The 24,333-nt window shown below is 36.8% G+C and overlaps 1 protein-coding gene across 3 annotated transcripts in view; it reads left to right on the top strand.

The window, feature by feature from the left end:
* Nucleotides 1–24,333, top strand: part of LOC132127712 (tetratricopeptide repeat protein 28-like) — a 270,207-nt gene that overhangs the window by 222,164 nt on the left and 23,710 nt on the right. For all 3 annotated transcript variants that reach the window (XM_059539755.1, XM_059539754.1, XM_059539757.1), the window contains 5 exons: nucleotides 7,287–8,628; nucleotides 11,232–11,755; nucleotides 16,933–17,042; nucleotides 21,873–22,002; nucleotides 22,559–22,777. In XM_059539755.1, coding sequence (XP_059395738.1) covers nucleotides 7,287–8,628; nucleotides 11,232–11,755; nucleotides 16,933–17,042; nucleotides 21,873–22,002; nucleotides 22,559–22,777 — 2,325 coding nt within the window. The remainder of the gene's footprint in view (nucleotides 1–7,286; nucleotides 8,629–11,231; nucleotides 11,756–16,932; nucleotides 17,043–21,872; nucleotides 22,003–22,558; nucleotides 22,778–24,333) is intronic.

Raw genomic sequence — 24,333 nt, 5'->3', positions numbered from 1 at the left:
TGTTACTCTGTGAACAGGTTTATTGTTCAGAGCTAATGATGTAGGAGAGGTTGCACAGATGAGATGCGCTCGGGGTGAGTAATGCGTCCTCTGAAGACTCAAGCGCTGCTTTAGAAAACGCAGGACCGCTAACATCCCAGCTCTCCTTCAGTCACTGGCCATGTTGCGAATTAATAACAGCTGGAAGGGCTGAGAGAAAAGTAGCGCTTATGAAAATGAACAATCTCACAAATTGATCTCGCTGTCAAAGGTGGAATCTGAGAAGCCAGCCGATATTTAAAGGGGAAGCAGCCATGTTTGATTTAAGGTTTTAGATGTTTAGTCTAAGACTGATTGGGCTCAACAAACATGTTTTATTAGCCACTCAATATCTATAATGTGCACCTAAAAGTCATGTAGTCAATACCAGTGTTGCAGTCGTGTTCTCATTCATTTTCCCCATAGAGAAAAAAGTAACTGATAAACAACATTCTGTATGATTTCTGCTTTATTTATTTATTTGCATTCTTGGCATAACTGAAGCCTTAATTACATATTATAATATTTAATAATTCATTGCATATTTAATTTAAACATTTTATATCACTTTAATATTTTGTAGTGAATGTAATATTTAAAATATTTTTTTTATTTACATATATACTTAAAATCAGTGACTTTAAGGCAATCATTTTCCATTATACGCTTTTATTAGGTTTAGTATTTCACATGCATCATGATTATCATTTCCTTATAACAAAATTTAAGTGTGCAATGTTGTGCCTTTGCCTTTTTGTGGTTTGCAAATAGTTTTGGCATCTAATAAAAGTTTGTAATGTTGTAAGACATTATATTTTCAAAAAGTCTAGTAAAAGTTAATTGTTAAACGCATAATCAAGGCTACTGAAAAAGTGATGCATTAAAAAGCCTAATTTTGTGATTTGTCTGTAATTTCCATCATTTTTGCCAAGCATTATGATTAGAATTTTCTCATAACAGAAATAAAGTGAACAATCGTGTTCTGTTCTTTCTTTTATCATTTGCAAATATTTTTAGTCTAATAAAAGTGTGTTAAGTCACAAAATTCTAAAGAAAATGAATTTGAAAAATATGCAATCAAGGCTATATATTAATTTTGTGATTTGTCCATGATTTCTTACAATGCATTGTTATAATTTCATCATGACAGAATTTATGTGCAAATATTTTTGCCATATAATAAATGTTTGTAATGTTTAAGTCAGTTAACCAATTTTACTGAAAATCTGTAGAAAATGAAATGGAAAAATACAGAGGCTATTAAAAATGTGTGCAGTCATACATTAAAAACCTAGATTATGTGATTCATCTATAATTTTTGCAATATGCACACATCATTTTTCAGTTTGACCACAGTGGCGGTAGTCCATACTAACAATACTGTAGGAGGATTGATTTCAATGTATTTTCCTTCTTATATTTTAGTAATGACTATAAAAGTTTGGTTACTTTTAAGTAGGTATTAATAATTTCATCATATTTCACTGAACTCAAAGGTCTGTCCCTCCAGCACACCTGAAACACCTTCTTTCCCGCTCTCAAGTATCGCTTTAATGCTTCATCTCGGCTCATATTTTATTAAAACAGGTTTTGAGTTTGGTTGTTGTTGCGATATTTAAGCCCTGAGCAGCGTAAATCTGATCTGTGTTGTGATAGTGCTGAGTGGACTGTAACTAGAGGCTTTATTCTCCTCATCGAGAGCCGCAGGTCGTAAACACACACTTCACACCGCGCTCAGACGAGCATTCGAGAGTGCAGATGACTTCAGAAGTGTGTGTGTTTCAGTAGGGTTATCAGTCTGGGTTGTGTGTTAATAGGGTTTCATTGTTGTAAGTGTGTTTTAGTGTGGTTAGCGGTTGGGCTGCACAATTTGGGAAAATATCTAATAATTTTTTTTCCAATTAAAACATACAGGTGACATTTGAAAATTTAAAAAAAAAATCGAATCAATTATCATTTATAATTTTTTTATTCATTTTATTACTAAAATAAACTAATATGAAATACTAATTGTTATATTTTATTTTAAATTACGAAAAATATTTTAGAAAAATATAATAATATCCATCATATTTCGGTTCACAGAACAATATTATAATTGCAATAATATTAATGACTTAAATATTGTTAGCAGTAAGTCTGTTTTCAGTAGGGATAGAATTAGGGGGGGGGGATCAAATTGATTTATTAAGAGCTGCGCAATTTGTAAATGTTTTGATTATATGTCAATATGACTATAACATAATTATAATGGAATTAAATTGTATTATTATGATTATTATTACTGAATAAAATATGGAAATGAAAATATTACTTGTATTGTTTCACTATAAAATTAAGAAAAAATATATTTGTGATAAATATAATAATAATTATAATATTTTTTTATAATAATTTGATATTAATAATAAGCTTTGCAGTGTTTATTTGTAGAGATGCACTATTTGACCAAAATTAATTGTACATTTATATATATTCTATATATATATTCTAATTCTAAGAATTATAATAGAGTGCTTATTATTATTACTAAATAAATATATTAAAATAAGAAATATTACCCTACTTGTAAAGGTTTTTTTTTTTTTTTGTACAATAGTAAAATGTCAATACTTATTTTGATGCCTTAAGTACTATGAGTTGTGTGTGTGTGTTTCAGTAGTTTAACCATTGCGTGGGAAATTCTCTTGTTTTAGAACATTAAACATTGTTGATTTTCATTTTCTGCGCTCCATAGCTGTCGGCAGATTATTAGCTAGTTTATCTAATTTCATTTTCCTTAGATTAATATTCCAAGTCATTTAGAGACCCATAGAGCAGCTTTAGAACTAATGCTCCTCTAATGTAGTAAAAAGCTTCTCATGAAGTAAAGTAAATCATTATCTTTTAATGAAAATCCACACTGGTTGAAAATTACACAAGTTGTGCTCATACTTGGTTAGTTCTGGGTAATCAGGTTTAGATATTTCATACTGTCCATTCATAAATGTATGAGGATTTAAATGTGCTCAAAATTATATATATATATATATATATTTGGTTATATATATGTTTGGTTAATGACAAACAACTCACCATAACATTCTCCAATCTACTGGATTTGCATCACCGAGGGGTTTTATAACTCAGGGTGCTCACCCCTTTTCAAAATTACAAGTGTGAAACGTTGCTTAAAGAACTGTTAAAAGCATCATTAACACAAGGTTAAAATGCATTAACCCTGGGTTAAGTGTAGTGCGTAAAGGCTGTTTGATGTGTCGCTTTGAACAGTCATTACCAGAGGACACGTTTGAGGCCCTGTTTCCACAGACAGTCGTTTAGTGCCGTCTCCAGCACACTGCGGCAGTGCAAGTATGCAAAAGTGCGCCAAAACCACCAGGGATATAGCGGAAATGGAGTATTTGGAAATTCCAGAATAGATCTTCAAAACAGTTTGAAAATTACAAAGAATTCCGCAGGCAAGACATTAAAAAGGTGTTTATCAACAATCTGCGGCTGGTAAAAAAACACGAACTGCTCTTTGCTTAGCTAAAAGTAGAAGCAGAGAATAAACACAACGTAATGTAAAATTAATGCATCTGGCAAACTGTTGGCAGCCGCAGCGTTCAACTGTTTTACTCTTCGTCTGAAGGCAAAAACAAAGCTGACCCTAGACTCGAAAGAATCTTCAAAGTCTGCCATTTGTTTGTACCCATTTTCCCTAGGGTTTTTCAAGACTGGCTCTGAGCTATAAATCATACGGCAGAATATTGGGCCTAGTTAACGTTTGCGTTTGAATGGGAGGAGACGAGACGGGAATGGTTTTGAGAGACAGACAGGAATCATAACAAAGGAAAATAGCTGTGGAACAGACATGACTGCTGAAATACAGCTGCACTTATTATTATTATGTTTTTGCTTCCCGTCAGCCGCTTCTTATTGCGGTCACTTTGCGTACAATTTTGGTTTCCGTTAAATAAGTAGAGTGTATGTTTGAGGTGAAGACATTAAGAGGGGTCGTTTCGAGTTGCCAGTGTTTGTCTGCCTTTTCTGCTAAATGAATCACAACATCACAGACGTTGTTTTGAAGCAAAGACATGTTTGAATATTTGAATAAAATACAAATCTACAGCAGAATCAATCTCATTTCCCATGAAGCATTGGAGATTGCAACAATACTGCAATATACAAATGCTTGCTTGTTCATTTTAGTTATAAAAACAAAACTTTACATTTTATTGTGAAATAGGGAGTGAGACTAATTTTGTCATTCAAAAAATTAGTTTTATGGTCACATTATTTATAGTTGGTTATAATTTAATATTTATATAATATTTAATATATCATATTATACTGTGTGTATATATATATATATATATATACATTTAAATGTCATTATTTAAAAAAGGCATTTTTTGCATATAAATGTATGTGTATATATATATGTGTGTGTGTGTGTAATTTTTTCAATAAATTTTTTTCATCATCTTAGTGGGAATTTGTCAAATTAAGCCCACAAAAAATGAAATAATAATAATCATTTTTCCTCCCTTAACACAGTCATTGAACTGTGTGCTCAGTACTTACTCATTTGATGGACACACAGCCTATATTTGATAGTCACATTCCCCTTTTGAGCTTAACATCTTTCTTGCATGTTTCAAAATAGTCATCATGACATGATTTTGACATGAAATCAGAGTAAACGCGTTCCATTATTAAATGTACTATATTAAGAATTTAACTCATATCTGATGACTGCTGGTTTGATTAGTTTCATTTAGCTGTCAAAATCTCGTCAGGAAGTCGAGCTTTAAAGGCGAGACCACACTAAAGCAAATTAATTCGGAATGTCACAGCCTTCGGAGCAGGAATGCTTGAAAAGCGACAGCTATGTAATGAGTTCAAGTAGGACCTAGTAAAAAATAAAATAAAAAGTCATGGCATTTCAGTCATTTGGGGTTGTAGATTGTGCCATTTGAAGATTAAATGACTACATTTCACATGCATTCGGGCGAAACAACCGCCTGGGGTGAGAAGTATTTTTAATGTTTGTTTGAAGGGCTGCCCATCACTCGTTCCACATAGCAGGGCATCAAAGCTGGAAAGACATCGTCAAAATCCCACTTCTGCTAATGTAGGCAGAGCCACTTAGAGTCTTGTGTCTTTTTTAGCCAAATACTGCAGTGTTGCAATTATTATTCACCCCTTAGACCAGACGCTGAGGAGATTTTTTAACCTTTTCACTGACCTCCGATCAGTCTCAGATCCTGTTCCCCAGTCTCATCCTACCCTCTCCTACATGTTGGCTCTGGGGATTTAACTTTAACAATGGGGCCATATGCATTCCTACAGCGTCCGCAGGTGACCGTGTAATCCTCTTGACTGACTTATCAAAGAGGTGCTCTATTTTTTTGTAGCCGTGACCCTGTACTTAACACGAAATGCTGACTGTGGTGTGACTGTCATAGTCACAATGGCGTGCTATCATGTTGTTGCTTAAATTATGCAAATGTGCATCTTTTTGAGCTGCAAGTGTACTTATGTTTATATTTATATATATTTTTATAGAATTTTTGTTAATATGTTTTTATAAAATTGTATAAAGTATTTACATTTTACTACTAATTACCAATTATTTAAGTGAGTAAATAAATATAATCTTACATATACACGTTTTAGTTTTATGAATTTTAAGCCAAGTTTCATACCACCAGGGGGCACTCAGCGTGCCAGATTTTAAGAACAACCGATGTAAATGATCCATTAGTTTAAGTAGTTTGTGCACATAAACACTCCCTACAGTTTGTGAATTAATAGAAGTCCCTTCTGTTAATTTGCAGACAGTCGGGAGTATTTATGACCTGACAGTGTAGAATTGTTCAGCTCAGCATTTCTGTTTTTAGCTCAAGGAAGTTTTTTAGGTCGTATTAGCACCGTCTGTTGTGTTCCTAGCAGTCACACTGGACAGAGCCAGCATAAAAGTGTTTAAAAGTACAAGCAGGACCAGTCATTTAATAAAAACAGACCTGCAGGTGTTGGTTTCTTTCATCAAAGGTTTTTGTGTCTGGCACGTTTCACTGCACACGTCTCAAAGGATTAATTTTCAAACAAGCTTTTGTCTAAAGCTTTGCTTGCTGATAAATTAAGAATCATGGGGTTAAGTATTGATAATTAGCCACTGAAGACTAGGGCTATTTTAGAGGAACTATTTGTGAAGAGAGAAGAGCTCTAATGGGCCCTCAGTGTCAGTATATCAGCTTGGCACTGGATCTAATTGGATTTACCACATGCTGGTAATCCTGCCTTGGCACATGATTATTGACACTGAGCAGATGGACAACCCCTCACCCATTCTGATACCCCCCGTCACCTCCTGCTTCCACACACGCAGAAGGACACGCTTGTGGCCCGTGACTCAGTCAGCAGACAGAACAATTTCCCTCAAGATGCCAAACCACTCTGTCAACAGTGGCTCCACAACTCTCTAAAAAACACACACGCTACTTGCCTCCGATGTGTTTTCATTGGCATCTTATTCCCAGAGCTCATTTTTGGGTAAGCCGAATCTCTGACAATTACATAAATGGTCGCCACAGACTTCCCAGTTGTGCCCCTCTGACACGTCTTGTTTTCCGCTCATCCCTGCAGTTTTCCTTATCCCCGATACTTAGCTCTGACTTTCAAAAGAAAAGAAACCCGGCTAAAGCATACAGAGATGTGGTGTGGACCACAGTTAAAGTTTCCCATTGCTGGTGCCCTCAAACCCTTTTTCCATCAGAAGTGTTCATTAGCCCTTTTCCTCCCCTGTTCCTATACTTTCCCCAAAGCACTGTACTGAAACTGGAGAGGCGGGACTGTAATGTTATGACGGTGATGATAATTTTGTTGAAAAGTAGTAAGGCAACATTAGGGGGACCCAAAATTTGCAAGAAGTCTCCCAGGGCTGAGGAGATCTGGCTGTTTTGATTGTCATCGCCTCATACTGGCATATCTTTGGGGTGCAGAACTTTGATTGAATGCGAATCGAAAATACACATCAGGTCAGATCTCCTTTTTAATTAAAAGATAGTTCTACAAGCATCAGTGGGCTTTCTCAGATTTTACTCCCTTTTTTCCAGTTGGATGATTTGCTTGGGGTACGTTGTCAATCAGGGCTTTTTTAAATGTAAACATGATCTTTAGCCTCTTTTATAAAGATCGAAGATATTGAAAAGCCATTTTGGTTATCCCATGAAGCATGTTAAGCACAATTCGACTGAATGAAACTATTCGTTTCTTCTTTACAGGAATCATTCACCAGATGAAAGGGGACTACGAGACTGCTCTAAAGCTGCACAAGGCTCATCTATCCATCGCCCAGGAGCTAAATGACTATGCCGCCCAGGGAAGGGCGTACGGAAACATGGGCAATGCTTACAATGCCCTCGGTGCCTTCGACCAGGCCGTTCGCTACCACCGCCAAGAGCTGCAGATTTCCATGGAGGTTAACGATCGTGCCTCACAAGCTTCGACGCATGGGAATCTGGCGGTGGCTTACCAGGCTCTGGGGGCGCATGATCGGGCCTTGCAACATTACCAGAACCATCTGAACATTGCCCGAGAGTTGAGGGACATCCAGAGTGAGGCTCGTGCCTTGGGCAATTTGGGTAATTTCCACTGCTCTCGGGGAGAGTTTCCCCAAGCCGTACCCTACTATGAACAGTACCTACGGCTTTCCCCAGACTTGCAGGATATGGAGAGCGAAGGTAAGGTCTGTCACAACTTGGGATACGCACACTACTGTTTGGGAAACTTCCAAGAGGCAGTGAAGTACTACGAACAAGATCTGGCACTTGCTAAGGACCTCCATGACAAGTTAAGTCAAGCCAAAGCCTACTGTAATCTGGGCCTGGCCTTCAAGGCTCTTGGCGACTACAGCAAGGCGGAGGAGTGCCAGAAGTACCTTCTTTCCTTGGCGCAGTCACTGAACAACTCACAGGCTCGATTCCGCGCCTTGGGCAACCTGGGAGACATCTTCCTTTGTAAGAAGGACGTTCCCGGAGCCGTCAAGTTTTACGAACAGCAGTTGTCCTTGGCACACCAAGTCAAAGATCGCAAAATGGAGGCGAACGCCTACGCTGCATTGGGAGCCGCCTATCGAATGCTACAGAAGTTTGACAAGGCCTTAGGGTACCACACCCAGGAACTGGAGGTGTATCAGGAGCAGGGCGACATCCCGGGAGAGTGCCAGGCTCATGGACACCTCGCTGCCGTCTACATGTCTCTCGGAAAGTACACCATGGCCTTTAAATGCTACGAGGAACAGCTTGAGCTCGGTCAGCGACTGAAGGACCCCAGCATTGAAGCCCAGGTTTACGGTAACATGGGTATTACGAAAATGAACATGGGAGTAATGGAGGAGGCCATTGGTTATTTTGAGCAACAGTTGGCGATGTTGCAGCAGCTCAGTGGCAACGAGGCCGTGCTGGACCGTGGTCGTGCTTATGGGAACTTAGGAGACTGCTATGACTCGCTGGGAGATTTTGAAGAGGCAATTAAGTATTATGACCAGTATCTTTCCGTGGCACAGAGCCTCAACCATATGCAGGACCAAGAGAAGGCATACAGAGGTCTTGGTAATGGACACAGGTAAGAATTGAAGACATTCAAGTAGAAAACATTTTAAACCATGTTCCATCTGCAAACAATTGATTTTTACTCGCTTTTTTATTTCAAAATATCCTTAAAATATGATACAGATACTTATAAATATATTCATACTTGTTTTCATAGTTTGCATCTTGAATATAAGTGTATTTTGTCTCACGGCACTGGTAGATTTTTAAACTTGTTTTTAACTTGTTTATACCTAAAACAAGTGTAACAATATGCCAGTGCAGTGAGACAAAATACACTTAGTTAAAAATTAAGACCTAATATCTTATGCAGTGTTGTAACTCGACTAAATTGTATCTTGTTTTAAGGATTTTCTAATATTTTAACTGCAAAAAAGTTACAATTCTTAAGAACTGATTAAGATGTCTCCTTTTAATGTCCTGAACTGAATTTGTGGTAAATGTATCTTGACATTGTCTTATACCTTGAGAGAATTTTTTTTATATTTTAGCTGGAAAATAAAACAAATACTTATTTTGCAGTATATAGACATGTACATGTTTTGATTTAAAACCTAACAAATTTATTTTAGTGAACTGCCTCTTGATTTGATATTGCTATCTGATCAGATAGAATTCATACATTTTTAAGTGACGTAAAAGGATAGTTCACCCAAGAATGAAAATTGTTATGATTTGCCTTCAAGTTGTTTTTATATCTGTTGAAGAAGATATTTTGAACAATATTTCTGTTTTCATTCATGCAATGGAAGTTGATGGGATTCAAAACAACATTGGACCCCACTGACTTTCATTTTTATTTAGATTGGCATGAGTGTAAACTGTTTCTTCAACTGCCTAAATACTTTCTGACACCCCTGTAAAAAATGTCATACTGTCAACTTGTCATACTTCAATGCAATATACTCTTAGATAAGATGAGATTTTATTTTTTATTTTAATTCTTTTTACATGGTGTGAGTGATGTATAGGCATTCATGAGCTGTGGAGTCTCGTGATGATGCAACAGGCTGCTTGTTATTCTAGTTGCTTCTGATAGAGGCACTTACTCAGGGCGGCATGAGGACTGACACCATTAGTTCAGAAGACATTCTCACAACATGCTAGAGATTGAAAAATGGAATTGTTTTGTATCAGAACATGACCCCACCTTCAACATGCATGCTGAAATGACAGTATGCAGGGCTGCACGCATGTACACAGAGATGCATACAGAATAAAAGCACTTTTTGTGCTTCTTACAACCCAAACTGGGGAATCTGTGTCAGAAGCAGAATCTCTCCAAATGTTCACTTGCACAGTCAGTTTTTATTTGCATAGTAGATAATTGTTTTTATAGATGTTTTATTTTGTTGCATGTATTTTATCTACTGTATGTTAGTGCTTATTTGCATTTGAATTGACAGTATTTTTTATTTGCATGCTTGCTATTCATGGTGGGTAATGTCCTATATTTACAAGATTTAATATTCTGCAGGCAAATAAAAATTAGGCAACATCTTAAATGGTACCGTTATTTTAATGCACTTCTTATTTGGCCGTTTTGTCGCCTAAGGAGTGTCATTTACAATTTTTGTGATTTCTCCTTATGACTGGTAGATATGAGAGATGAGTTCAGTCTGTTTCTGTGAATCAGTTCAAACTGATTAGAGACTAAATTTTAAAACTCTGATTCAAAGATTTGATACAAAAGTGAGTTGTTCTGTGCACAGCTGTGCACTCCATGTCTACCCAGCATCCTCAGCGTAAGCCGCCATTCATCCATTTTAATTAACATCCAATCAGCCCTTTAAGCATTCCAGCTCCCATCACAAACCCTAGTGGATTCTGCTTACCTACGAGTATATGGGCATGGAAATATGATGAATGGTTTGCTGCAGGGTCCTGTCAGAGCTCGACGCTGTGGATTGTGGGAAGAGAACTCAGTGAGCCAAGCTCATCTAAAACCCAAACCCCCATTCTTCGCGTGGACCAACAGGAAGTTAAATTAGACTGTCAGTTGTGACAATACGCTTGGACTCCCCTCAGTGGAGAGGAGCTTTACCTCAGATAGCACAGAAGAATCCTACAAGAACCTCATTAAAGGCTCGCGTTAAAAGCTATGTGTTTCATTTATATTGAAATGAGGCAGGGCCTTTCAACAAGACTGATGTTGCTGTAATTTCAAGTGACAGGACAACAAGGGGTAATGATGCATCACTTTTATGCTGCCTAAGTAGTGAGCGAGTCCCCGGCCTGTATGAATTAAGCCTGGTTTTGTTATTCCACGGAGAGCCGGTACCGAAGCCCATTTCAATCGCGTTCTCCCGACGGATTAGAGCGTGTGGACTACATTTCTCTGTCTAAATGTAGTTGCATGGGTTCTGTCCTGCCACCTGTGTGTTGCTGGAATAGCTCGTATCGATCTAAAACACGCTGTCCCTCGCGATTCCCTCACATTGAGTATTTTACAATCATGCAGTTGAGATTTGCTATATACTTTAGTATGTATTGTTTTCATGAGTTTACTGCATGTACACTTATAGAGTCTGAGCCAATCAGATTGTTCACTATCACTAAAGATTCTTCCTTTAGATATGTAATGTGTGTCTAATGGTGCTTCTCTGTGTTTGTCAGGGCGATGGGGAACCTTCAGCAGTCTCTGGTGTGTTTTGAGAAGCGGTTGGTGGTGGCACATGAGCTGGGTGAGTGTGGGGGGAAAGCTCAGGCGTACGGAGAACTGGGCACCTTGCACAGCCAGCTAGGTAACTACGAGCAGGCCATCTCCTGCCTGGAGCGGCAGCTCGCCATCGCCCGTGACACACAAGATCGACTGCTGGAGGGTGATGCCAGTTGCGGCCTGGGCGCTGTGTACCAGCTGATGGGCGAACACGACACAGCCCTTCAGTTTCACCAGCTGGACCTCCAGATCGCAGAGGAGACGGGCAGCAGCAGCTGTCAGGGACGGGCCTACGGGAACCTGGGAGTCACTTACGAGTCGCTGGGTAATTTCGAGCGTGCCGTAGTGTATCAGGAGCAGCACCTGAGCATCGCAGCACAGACCAACGACCTGGTAGCCAAAACTCTGGCCTACAGCAGCCTGGGACGAACACACCACGCTCTGCAGAACTACTCACAGTCCGTCATGTACCTGCAGGAAGGTAAGAGACTACAGAGGTTTAGTGAGAAAACGATATCAAATTCAAATTAACAGTATTATTCAGTTGCTAAGGTATTTGGAATGTTATTGTCTGGTTGCTAAGGTGGTTGTTTACAGTCACGAGTTAAAAGAGTCTTTTTGATACTTTGTCGAGTCAGGATTCCATCCACATATGTTAATGCAAAAAGTGTGATATAAAAAAAAAGGCTGGATTCAAACACCAGGATGCAAATAAAATGTAAATCAAATTAGTTGAAATTTCTTTTGCTGTGTAGAATTTTTTAGAAAAGAGCTGTTTTAATTTTAATAATAATTAATGTATTGAAAGGATAAGTATTAATGATAATTGATTGGATATCTTTGTCCTTTATTGTATTGCTGTTGTTTTTGTTTTTCTGATATTACAAATATATGTGTAAAGCTGTGACCACACATCAGTTGAATATTAATGTATAATTAAATAATATATATTTTCAATTTTATCTAATAACAAATCAGATTTTGTATTTAAAAAATAATTTTATATATATATATATATATATATATATATATATATTAGAAAATGTTCATATTAATATTAGTAGTTTAATTAAAGTGATTAATATTAATAATTAATGATTAGATATTGTCATCTTATTGTTTTTAATGTGACACACATATATTATTATTATTATAAATATGATTATATATAAATACAAAACATAATATTTATTTATTTACAATGTCAAGTCAAATTTATTTGTATAGCATTCTTTTTTATTTTTATTTTTTATTTTTTGTAGAAACCGTGATAAATTTTTCCAGGTTTCGTTGAGAAATATAAAGTTCAGAAGAACAAATAAAATAGTAACATTATAAATGTCTTTACTGTTACTTTTGATCAATTAAATGCATCTTTGCTAAATAAAAATGTTTCTTAAAAAAAAAAAAAAAACTCACTGACCCCATACCTCCCAGCATAAATTCATAACTTTAATGGAAACGTTAAGTAGAGATTCGTTTACCTGTTTAGTTGTCATCTCTTTTTGCAATGTAGATGTTTAATGAAAACTGAATATATGATATCTGTACCTTTATACCACTTTCATATAAAATATAACCTTTTATTTTATAATTTTATATTTTTACCCAGACCGTTTCTCCATTTAGCCGTTTCTCAATATAAGCCTCACTTTTACAATGGCTATTATTGTTCATTAAAACTTACATTTACAAAAAAAGAGGCAGAGTTGTGTTTATTGTCCTATCTAACAAATAGGAGCTTTTCAGTTACCCTGGGCAATTTTTCATCATCAACTGCCTCTCTTACATGTGGGATCCCACAAGGCTCCATTTTGGGACCTACTCTGTTTTCATTGTATATGCTGCCGATTGGATCTATCTTTAGTAAACATGGTATATCGTTTCACTGCTACGCTGATGATACGCAGATCTATGTACCTGTAAAGAAGAAAGGCAACTTTTTAGAACCTCTCCTCGCATGCTTAAAGGACATGTGCTTGCGTTGTCTCGTCATGTAACCCCGCCCCCTTGTGATCCTCGTTTTGTAATTATTAGCGTATCAGTTTCACCTGTTGTGTTCATTATTAGCCTCCCTTTATAACCCCTTGTATTTCTCTGTCCTGCGTCGGTTCATTGTCAAATATCGTCAAATTGTGTCAAATAGTGTCAAGTGTTGTCAGATGTGTCAAGCTTTGTCACTGTCTATGTTTAATGATATCTCGCTGTGAGTATTTTGTCTAGAGTTCTGTTCTACGTATAATGTAAATTGTTTTGTTGTTAGTAAGGTCTAGTCAAGTCCTAGTCAAGGCTTTTGCCTTTTGTCTTGTTTTGCCCCCTCGTGGGTTTTGTTTTCTGTTTTTGTCTACAATAAATCCTTGTGAGAGCATTCTGTCTACTTTTGGGTACCACCGCCCTGACAGTTGTATGCTTATTTATGTTTTTAGGATCTGTACAGCACATTGGTCTTGCCTTGCCTTATTATCGCAGTTCATCGTATATCGTTACTTTCCAGCATACACAGCGCCTACCAAGTAAGGGTACTATTGGCAGTGGAAACGCAAGCCTGATCAGGGTTACCCGTACCGAATTGTATTGTACCGCTCAGTGGAAACGAGCCATAAAGTTGTCGTGAAGTTGTTGATTGAGGTTTAAATGTGACATTTAAACCTCTGAAGCTCATGTTTACACACTCAGAGAGACGTCTGGTGCTTCGCTCCCACAAGAGCACATTGAGATTCAGCTCATTTGTTTGGCTTCTGGTGCCACCCTGAACCGGAGCATGTTATCAATCGAGCCGTATGTCGCTATAATAATCCCATTTGAGGTGTATTCATGGAGAGAGCGCTCGCCCGTACATGATGAGACTAGAAGGGTTTGTAGTTGAATTACTGGTTACTGGTCTTTCTGAAATGACTTTGGGAAGCCGTCAGGAACAGATCAGCTCACGGGCGGCGATTCGCTCAGACGATGCTCTAATCACCTTCATCCAGGACTTTGACAATTACCTCACTGCTTCCCTGCTGCGAGAGTGTCGAGAGAATGGGAAAAGGCCAGAGAAATGTGTATCCTGCCTCACAGGATCTACACCAAAGGCCACCGCGTCCCTCCGCCAATTAACTGAGAGCGGCCTCTGCGCGAGCGGCAGATGGGAGGAAAGCTCTCGCTCTCACTTCAGTTTGGTGTTTGTGAGATTAGAGTTGTGTAGAGATGGACACGTGCGGGCCGATGAACGCTAGAATGTCAGGTGCTGCTCGTGTCCCACTGAAGGGGATTGATGATTAAACACATTGTCTATTTATATATACATATTTTTACTTTTATATTTTTTATTTATTTTATTTCTACACTTCTTTTACAATTGCATTTATCTATACATATTTTATATATTATTTTATTTATTTATATACATTTTTATTCATTTTATTTTTGTTTTATATTTCTGTTTGTAAAAACGGCAGTAAAGAAATTGATGCAGACAGATAGATAGACAATGGGACTCAACAAAAGCCATTTTTATTTTTACATTTTAAAGTAAATTAACATTTACAGTTAACAATTTTTTTTACATTTCTGTTTGTATCTACATATGTTTTTTATAATTTCAATTTATTTATTTTGTATATTTATACATACATCTTTTACATTTTTATTTATGTACGGTATACTTTTTTTATTTGATATTTATTTTTATTAAATTTTTTATATACATTTTATTTTACATATCTGTTTGTTTTTTGTTCATGCATATTTCTTATTTTAGATTTCTGTTTAATTCATTGATATATTTAGATGTGTTTTCTTTCTTTCTTTTTTCTTTTTCTACACATTTTTATTTGCAAAACCTTTATTAAATGGTTGTTGCATTCAGTTCAGTGTGACACTTTGGCTATAAAAATAAGCTTGCATTTTATGAGTGAGGCCTAGTATGTGAAACATAGTATATAGCATGCAATGATCATCTCTGATATAAAAGGTTATTGCACATTTATAATCATTCAAATGCAACCTTTGGCAGTATAATGAAATAATGAGCCAATAAACTCACAGTTGATATTGCCATCCATTTATCACACTGTGGGATACAGTAATTCACATAAATTACATTTCAAATAACGTACTGTTTCTAGTGTTGCTGCAGTATGTAATAGGTATTCTGCGTGCATGATACAAATCTTCTGTGTCCTTACAATAACCTCCTATAATATACAGCCAGAGTATTAGCATATTCCACAATGCAAGACCTTTGATTATTTCATTATCTGACTGCCAAAAGTGTGCCGAAAGTGTGCTTCCTGTCAGAAATAATGAGAGCATCTCAAAGATTAAGGTCAAACTAGTGTAAAATAACACTGTTTACCAATTAGAGACATGCTCTCATATGTATGCATGTATAATTCAGATCGATGCGGTGGTGTAGATGGTGTGTTTTACCGTACGTTTCTTTTGTTTTGAGTTTGAACTTCACTGAGACGGAGGAATCAAAGTGGGATTGAAATGGCGATTAAAGTCTGTGTTGAATGAGAAAAATCTTTTTTGAGGCTTTTCTTCAGATCAGTGCCTGATGAGACCTAAATACCAGAGCGTCCCGACAGCCGTGTCAAAGATTGATGATGAAAAACATGAAAACAGAGACAATGAAGAGTAAGGAGGAAGAAAAGACAAGGGAATGTTATTTAAGGATGATTAATTTCAGAAAGCTGCAAATATGAATTTAAATACAAGACATACCAGAGCTGCTTTCAACCGATTTTAACCACTTCTGGCTTTAAAGTGCTGAGAGTTTTGATTATGCTTTTATTAAAGGAATAGTTAATCCAAAAAAAAAAAAAAAAAATATATATATATATATATATATATATATATATATATATATATATATATATATATATATGTTGTTGCTGCAAACCCATATGATTTTCTTTCATCCTGAGAAACAAGAAGAAATCAGAGAATACAATATATTTTAAAATGTAATTTCGTCCCAGTTAATCAAATGTATGTTTTAATATTTTTGATCCATTTTTTAGGAGTCCTTGATGAATAGAAAGCTCAAAAGAGCTGCATTTATCTGAAAACTTTTGTAACATTATAAAAGTGCGTACGGTCACTTTTGAATAATTTAATGCATCATCACTGAATGAAAGTATTTACTTCTTTCAAAAAATGTCATTAGTAGAGTAAAATTAAAATGTGTTTTCACAAAAAAAAGACAAAAATGTTGATTGTTATTCTCTGGAAATCTCAAATGCAATTTGTGTTCATATACAGTATATTCAACTGTATTTTGTTACCAAATACAGTATGTTTGATTAATCAACTACTTTAATGGCATTTTTATGACTATTTTTGTCAAATCAGTGTTGTTAAAATGAACACAATATTGTCTGTTTTTGCTCAGTTTTGCCAATTAACCTGAAATTATTAGTTTAAATGTCTGTTTGAATATTGTATATTACATTTTGTCATCTAGCATTTAGAAATATTCTAGGAATGCTTGAAATATGTATGATATTATATTGCCTCAAAGTGAAGACACATAAACTTAAAGCTATAAAACTCTTTTTTTCTTTATTGTATTAAAACGAGTGGCGTAGATCAATAATTGGTAATTTTCATGTGAAGTATTAAGTGAAAACTCTTTCTGGAAAGCATGTTTCTGTGTGTTTTGTGTCTAAGGTCTGCGTCTAGCGGAGCAGCTGGGCCGTCGGGAGGACGAGGCCAAGATCCGACACCGTCTGGGGCTCTCGCTGTGGGCCAGCGGCAATCTGGAGGAATCCCAGCACCAGGTACCGTCCACACACACACACTCAAACACACAGCCAATTTCCGCACAGATGCACAGGATGCTCATGAACGCTCTTCTTGACAGAACTCCACTGTCTCTGCTTCTTCTAATGATGTGCCAGTAGATGGATGCATGTGTGTGTGAGTGTGTGTTTCGGATGTTTGCGGACTTGTCATCACTGTCGGACTCTTTACTTGTGACTTCATCATTCTGTGAAGCAAACAAAGAGGCCGAATCTTCTGTTCAGGGAGGCGAGCTGCACAAACACACAGCCTCTGCATTTAGCCCTAATTGATTCAGGCCTGTCAGCCCAAACCAGACCCTCGTCATCAGCACACACTGAAGACTGGAATAATGATGCTGAAAATTCAGCTTTGATCACAGAAATAAATTACATTGTAATATTTATTCACATAAAAAACAGTTATTTTCAATTGTAATAATATTTCACAATATTAGTGTATTTTTGATCAAATAAATGCAGCCTTGGTGAGCAGAAGATACTTTTTTCAAAAACATAAAAAAATCGTACCATGCCCAAACTTTTGAACGGTAGTAAATATCGTTCAGTGTTGGATGTTCATCTATTCTAGTCTATTTTTCTATATTCTATAGACTATTCTATAGTCTAAATTTAAAAGGACAGTGATAAATTATTTAGTTAGTTAATTGAACTCTTTAAAAGCCCATATATCTGTTTTTTTATGCCTCATAAATAAACTAATATAAAATGTTTTTGTTTTGTTTTTTTGATGGAAAATATAAAAAATAAATAAACATGCTCATAAAGATATAAAAAATGTTTTCTGTCTGCAAACATCGAGCATTTCTGATCTGAATTAGACATCTCTGTTTGTTTTCCTGAAATATTTTAGGCTTGCTTTGTGGACTGCACTTTTCAATCAATAACATAAAACCAGCCTGAGGTGTACTGAACCCCTGAGATTATTTTTGAGCTCGAAGTGACAGATTTTATTTGATTTCTTTTATGATTTCTGGAGGTCGTCGTCGTCTCAGACGGTGTCAGTGATTGTAGTTGTCTCTGTAATCGTCAGCTCGGATCACATTTCATCATGGCCGTCTGGGGAGGAAGGCTCTAGATTGTTCTTCTCCCTCTGTAAATTGCAGAGGGAGTCTCACGTCTCGGGTCTCTGGCGTGGAGAAGGAGAGGCTGATCACATATGTGCCGACCGTCTACAGGGAGACGGAAGATTAGAGGATAATGTGTTTAGATCATCGTGCAGCCAGTCTTCTCAATTAGGCAGCTGTGCCATTGAGGGACGTGCTTTAGTTCAGTCTGAAAGAGCGATAAACCGTCAGACCGGAGTCTCACGCGCTTCTGGCGGCAGCTGTCAGTCAAACAAACACGCAACGTGCTATACGATCATATCAGAGACGTTCGGATGGGTGCCGCTTTTGTTAAGACGTCCAGATCTCACAAGGAGACTTCACTTTTGTGACATTTTTCCTTTGCTCCAGCAAAAAAAAACAAATGTTTCGATTCTTTCTCTTGGCTCAGTAAGTGGAAAAAGTGTACAAATATGAGTGATGTTTGCCAATGCAGAACTCACTGCCACAGTGCTAGGCTGTTTTAAATGGTTGCTAGGTTGTTGTTAAAGTATTTTCAGCATTTTTTTTTTTTTACTGTGTTGTCTCTACATAGATCCCAAGGTCATCCAAGATGTAGATGAGTTTGTGTCTTCATCAGATTTGGAGAAATATCTCCAATGGATGCTCTGCATTGAATGGGTGCCGTCAGAATGAGAGTCCGATAATCATCACGATAATCCAAACATCTCCAGTCCATCAGTTTACATCTCGAGAAGCCAAAGGCTGTGTGTTTGGAAGAAACAAATCCATCAAGAAGTTTTTTTAACGTTAAAATGTTGCTTCTGGTTAAAATAGAATTCCATAATCCATACAATTGAAGTCAATTTACTGTTGTCTTCTCACATCAACATTTTTGTTAAGAGCTGTTTTGGACTTTTTCCGCTTGTAAATGGTGTTCGATATGTGCTTATTTCTCTCTTGATCCAGGTAAGATGACTTTTTCACTGGAGAAAGCAATGTTAGGGATAAAGGACTGGAACAGATGGTTTGAAGCTTAAACATCTGAATAATGGGCTTGTTTTACTAACACCCAGCTTTTGTCTTCACTTCTCCAATGGACTGGAGTGGTGTGGGTTATTATAATGTTTTTATCAGCTGTTTGGACTCTCGTTCTGACGGCACCCATTCACTGCAGAGAAGCCGTTAGTGAGCAAGTGATGCAATGCTACATTTCTCCAAATCTGATGAAGATTCAAACTCATCTACATCATCTATGGGTTTGAGGGTTTCAGCAAATGCTCATTTTTGGTCAAACTGTTACTTCCCAATGACACATTAAAGCTTTAAGTATGTACACACTCCTGTGAATGTGCATTTGTGTTTGCGTTTGCAGAGAGTTTCAGGCCGTAGAGTGGAGAAAATGAAAAGAAACGCGAGTCAGCTGATAGTACAGCGTGTGTGTGTGTGTGTGTGTGTGTGTTTTGTGAGTGTAGTAATAGTAGCTTTTCATGGCTTTCCTCCCTGGTGACTCAGTTTGGTGTGTGTGTGTGTGTGTGTGTGTGTGATGTGTAGACAGTTCTGGAGCGCTGCAGATTGCAGATGGAGTGTGTGTGTGTGCTGATGCATTCCGCTCTTAATTGATTGCAGGCTGGTCGTGTTGTATGCTGATGAAGGGCTCTCTGCAGCTGAACCCCTGAGAAATGCTGCATTCCACACACACACACACACACATGCTCGGACACACACAAACAAACACATCTCGAAAAAAACACATAATTACTCACACATGCAACATCAGGCAGCACTGGGGACGCTAGACCACAAGCTACTCCTCAGGACAGCATGACAACTACAGTCCAACACATTCAACAGTATTTTTGATTAGTTTAGTAGTAAAAATATCTAAATATTCTTTAAACAAGACACATTTGCTTGGCGCAGATTGCATAAGATATTAATATTTCTCTTTCTACGTAAGTACATTTTTCTTGTTTTAAGTGTAATTGAATTTAACCCCACTAAATTTAGATTTATTTGCGTGTAAAACAAGAAGCAAATATTTGCCAGTGGGGTGTAAAGAAAATAAAAAAAATCATTTGTAGATGTATTTTATTAAAACAAGTTATTACTTTTATGCAATTGTAAGCGTGCAGTTTGCTTGTGGAGTTAATTTCTGTTGCTTTAGGAATATTTACATATTTTATGGGAAAACAAAGTTAATATTGCTGGCTAGAAATACATTGAGCTATTTAAGGGGACAATATCACTATTGTAATATAATAATATAATAATAATATAACTATTAGCGGATGTGGTTTAATTCTGCAGTAAACAGTTTTGTTTTCTGGCATAGCGACATGTAAATTAAAGTGACTGCATTAACTTTACACAACATAGAAATCTTGAAAACACAATCAATTTAATTAAAAACACAAGCTTTTACTAAATATTTAGATTAAAAAAAGAAGACTTTGTTGATTGTTGACATTCTTTGTCCCTTGAGTCTTTCATTTAATCATTATATCATATACATGATCTGTAAATTATGTATTTTATGTGAATTTTGATAAGTGAGTCAGTTATTTAAACAGTGAATAAATTATTTGATCAGTGACGTGTCAATCATTGAATCATGTATTTGATCTGAAATATATAAAATCGTATTTCATTTATTTAATCGTTTATTTGTCTAATGAATCATATATTTAGTTTATTTATTGTTTAATTGAATAGTGAATAATTTATCTGATCGGTGAATCCTTTATTTAATTATTGAATCATGTATTTATTCTGTAAATCATGAATTTCATTTATCGAATCATTTAGCCTAATTGATTAGTGATCCATATATTTGGTTTATTTGTTCATTTGATTAGCGTATCATATATTTATTTACAATGTATTTCATAAGTGAATCATTTATTTCATCAGTGAATTATTTACCCATTAAATCATATATTTGATCTGTAAATCATATGTGAATCTCCATTTAATGTACATGAACCATGCCAGTGAATCAACCAGCTAAAATGAATCAAACATCTCAAAACAAGTCGAGAGGAAAGAGTGCGTTTAATTATTGCACGTGCAACACAATGTGATGAAAAACAGCATTTGGTAGCTCATAACTACAGTATTTGTCTACAGCTAGAAAAATCTGAAAGCATTTCTGTTACACTACTGAAAAATGTAAAGTTATAGCATCGCTACTGTTGTTTGTTCTCGAGTCTATGTCAATACTGCACGCTGGTTTTCTCCCTGACAGCGTCGGCGAGTCTGTCAGACATACGCTGTGAACGCGAGCTTATCATTAGCCAGAAATACCACATCACTCACACCACACACAAACTCACACTTTCGATCACTGAACGAGAACCAGACCGGCCGGCAAAAACGCTGCGACTTGCAGTCTCTGTGATTCAGACTTCATTTATTTCCACTGCAAACACAACTGTGGAGACGTTCATGTGCTTGGATTGGTTTTATGTTGCTCTAAGGCTCGTGTGACAGATAAGTGTTTCATCTCCACTTGCTGTGATGTGAATAAAGGCAACAAGAAAATACATGTAGAAAGAAACTGGTGTGTTTTATGTGTGGAGGTCTGCTGCCCTCTGCTGTCCTCATCTGAGCACTAAATTCAAATGCACTGCTCTCATTGGGCGTCATGTTTCTCTGTAGCGTGATAACACACATTGCCAGTGTTTCTGTGGCAGGGCAGGTCAGTGCTTTTATTATTAACACATGTGTGAGTAACCCAGAAAGTCTTGTTTTTGCCTTACAGCTGTACCGTGCTTCGGCTCTGTTCGAGACCATTCGTCATGAAGCGCAGCACAGCACCGACTACAAGCTGTCTCTGTTCGACCTGCAGACCTCCTCGTACCAGGCTCTCCAGAGGGTCCTTGTCAGCCTCGGTAAAAATATCCTCCTCCTATTTCTTCCTGTTTGTGTCATACATTATCCATTCAGAGAACAGAACAGCTTATTAAAAACGACTTCATTAAGAAGTCACATGTTGCAGTGTAGCCACATAACAAGCATTTACTTGCTTTACTTCTTACTGCTGTAAGAACTGTACGTTAATCCTTATGCACACATCTTTCTAACAAATCTTACTAACCCGAACTTTTGAATGGCAGTGTATATATTGATCAGTTTTTTTCATAGAATAAATGCATACAAAGGCTGGCAAGATCCAAAAAGCATTATGAAAACTAAATAAAAGCAGCTCCTATGCTAATTTTCTGAAGTTATATAATGGCTTTATGTGATGAACATAACACTCTACCAGTTGAGCATCAATTTTATTTTGGCCCTTATGATGAACAATAATGAAATCACTGCTTTCTTTGGCCTGCAGTTCATTGCATATGCATTAAACGCTCAGAGACCTCTGGAAATAAAATTAGAAGTGCTTGCATGTATTCATGGGTTTATGAAGACCAGCGCTGACCTCTGACCTCTGCTCAGGTCACCATGATGAAGCTCTGGCCGTGGCGGAGCGTGGACGCACTCGGGCCTTTGCTGACCTGCTGGTGGAGAGACAGACGGGTCAGCAGGACTCTGACCCCTACACGCCCGTGACGGTGGAGCACATCCTGGACACTGTGAACGGGCAGAGGGCCCTGGTGCTCTACTTCTCTCTGGCGGCAGGATACCTGTACAGCTGGCTCCTGGCCCCCGGCTCCGGTAAGACACTCGGGTTCAAACCTCACAAAGGATTGATTAATGAACTCCCAACATGCCCTTGCACAAGCCTAAATACCAAGAAATGTTCTGCATAACTATATGCAGTCTTAGAGAAATATCAGAAAAGAGGTTGTAGGGCCATATTAAGTATGTTCTCTTTCTCCCAGATTCAGATTTGTTCTTTTTTCCATTTTTCTGGATTATTTTTGTTGCTGTTGTATTTCATTATTCTGTTATAATTTTAGTAATCAAATTTTTTTTATATATATTTAATATAATAATATATTTAAAAATGTATTAAAAGTGTTAAAAAAATTTATGAAATCTTTCTTTTTTCTCTCTTGTTTAAAATTTTCTAGATTCTCTTTCTTTTTCTTTTCTTTTTACTTAATTTTTCATTTTCTCAACATTTTAGTAATCATAAAGCATGTGAAATTAAAATGATAACACTTACATAATTTAACAATAATTTATTTAAAAATGTTTGAAAGAAGTTAAGTTTCTTGGTCCTATGAAATCGTTTTAATTTGTTTCTGAAATTACGTTGTTGTTTTTTCGAATTCTGTTTTCTGGTTTTAATTTTTGTATTTTTTTCCAGTTAAGTTTCAGTAAACAAAAAAACATGTCTTAAACAGTTTAACAACAATTTGTTAAAAATGTGTGTGTGTGTGTGTGTGTATATATATACATACATACAACCCGAATTCCGGAAAAGTTGGGACGTTTTTTAAATTTGAATAAAATGAAAACTAAAAGACTTTCAAATCACATGAGCCAATATTTTATTCACAATAGAACATAGATAACATAGCAAATGTTTAAACTGAGAAAGTTTACAATTTTATGCACAAAATGAGCTCATTTCTATTTTGATTTCTGCTACAGGTCTCAAAATAGTTGGGATGGGGCATGTTTACCATGGTGTAGCATCTCCTTTTCTTTTCAAAACAGTTTGAAGACGTCTGGGCATTGAGGCTAAGAGTTGCTGGAGTTTTGCTGTTGGAATTTGGTCCCATTCTTGCCTTATATAGATTTCCAGCTGCTGGTCGTCTTTGACGTATTTTTCATTTAATGATGCGCCAAATGTTCTCTATAGGTGAAAGATCTGGACTGCAGGCAGGCCAGGTTAGCACCCGGACTCTTCTACGATGAAGCCATGCTGTTGTTATAGCTGCAGTATGTGGTTTTGCATTGTCCTGCTGAAATAAACAAGGCCTTCCCTGAAATAGACGTTGTTTGGAGGGAAGCATATGTTGCTCTAAAACCTTTATATACCTTTCAGCATTCACAGAGCCTTCCAAAACATGCAAGCTGCCCATACCGTATGCACTTATGCACCCCCATACCATCAGAGATGCTGGCTTTTGAACTGAACGCTGATAACATGCTGGAAGGTCTCCCTCCTCTTTAGCCCGGAGGACACGGCGTCCGTGATTTCCAACAAGAATGTCAAATTTGGACTCGTCTGACCATAAAACACTATTCCACTTTGAAATAGTCCATTTTAAATGAGCCTTGGCCCACAGGACACGACGGCGCTTCTGGACCATGTTCAC

This window comes from Carassius carassius, chromosome 45 (assembly GCF_963082965.1).
Source record: "Carassius carassius chromosome 45, fCarCar2.1, whole genome shotgun sequence".
NCBI classification, from domain to species: domain Eukaryota; kingdom Metazoa; phylum Chordata; class Actinopteri; order Cypriniformes; family Cyprinidae; genus Carassius; species Carassius carassius.
This window is presented reverse-complemented; position numbering and strand designations above follow the sequence as displayed.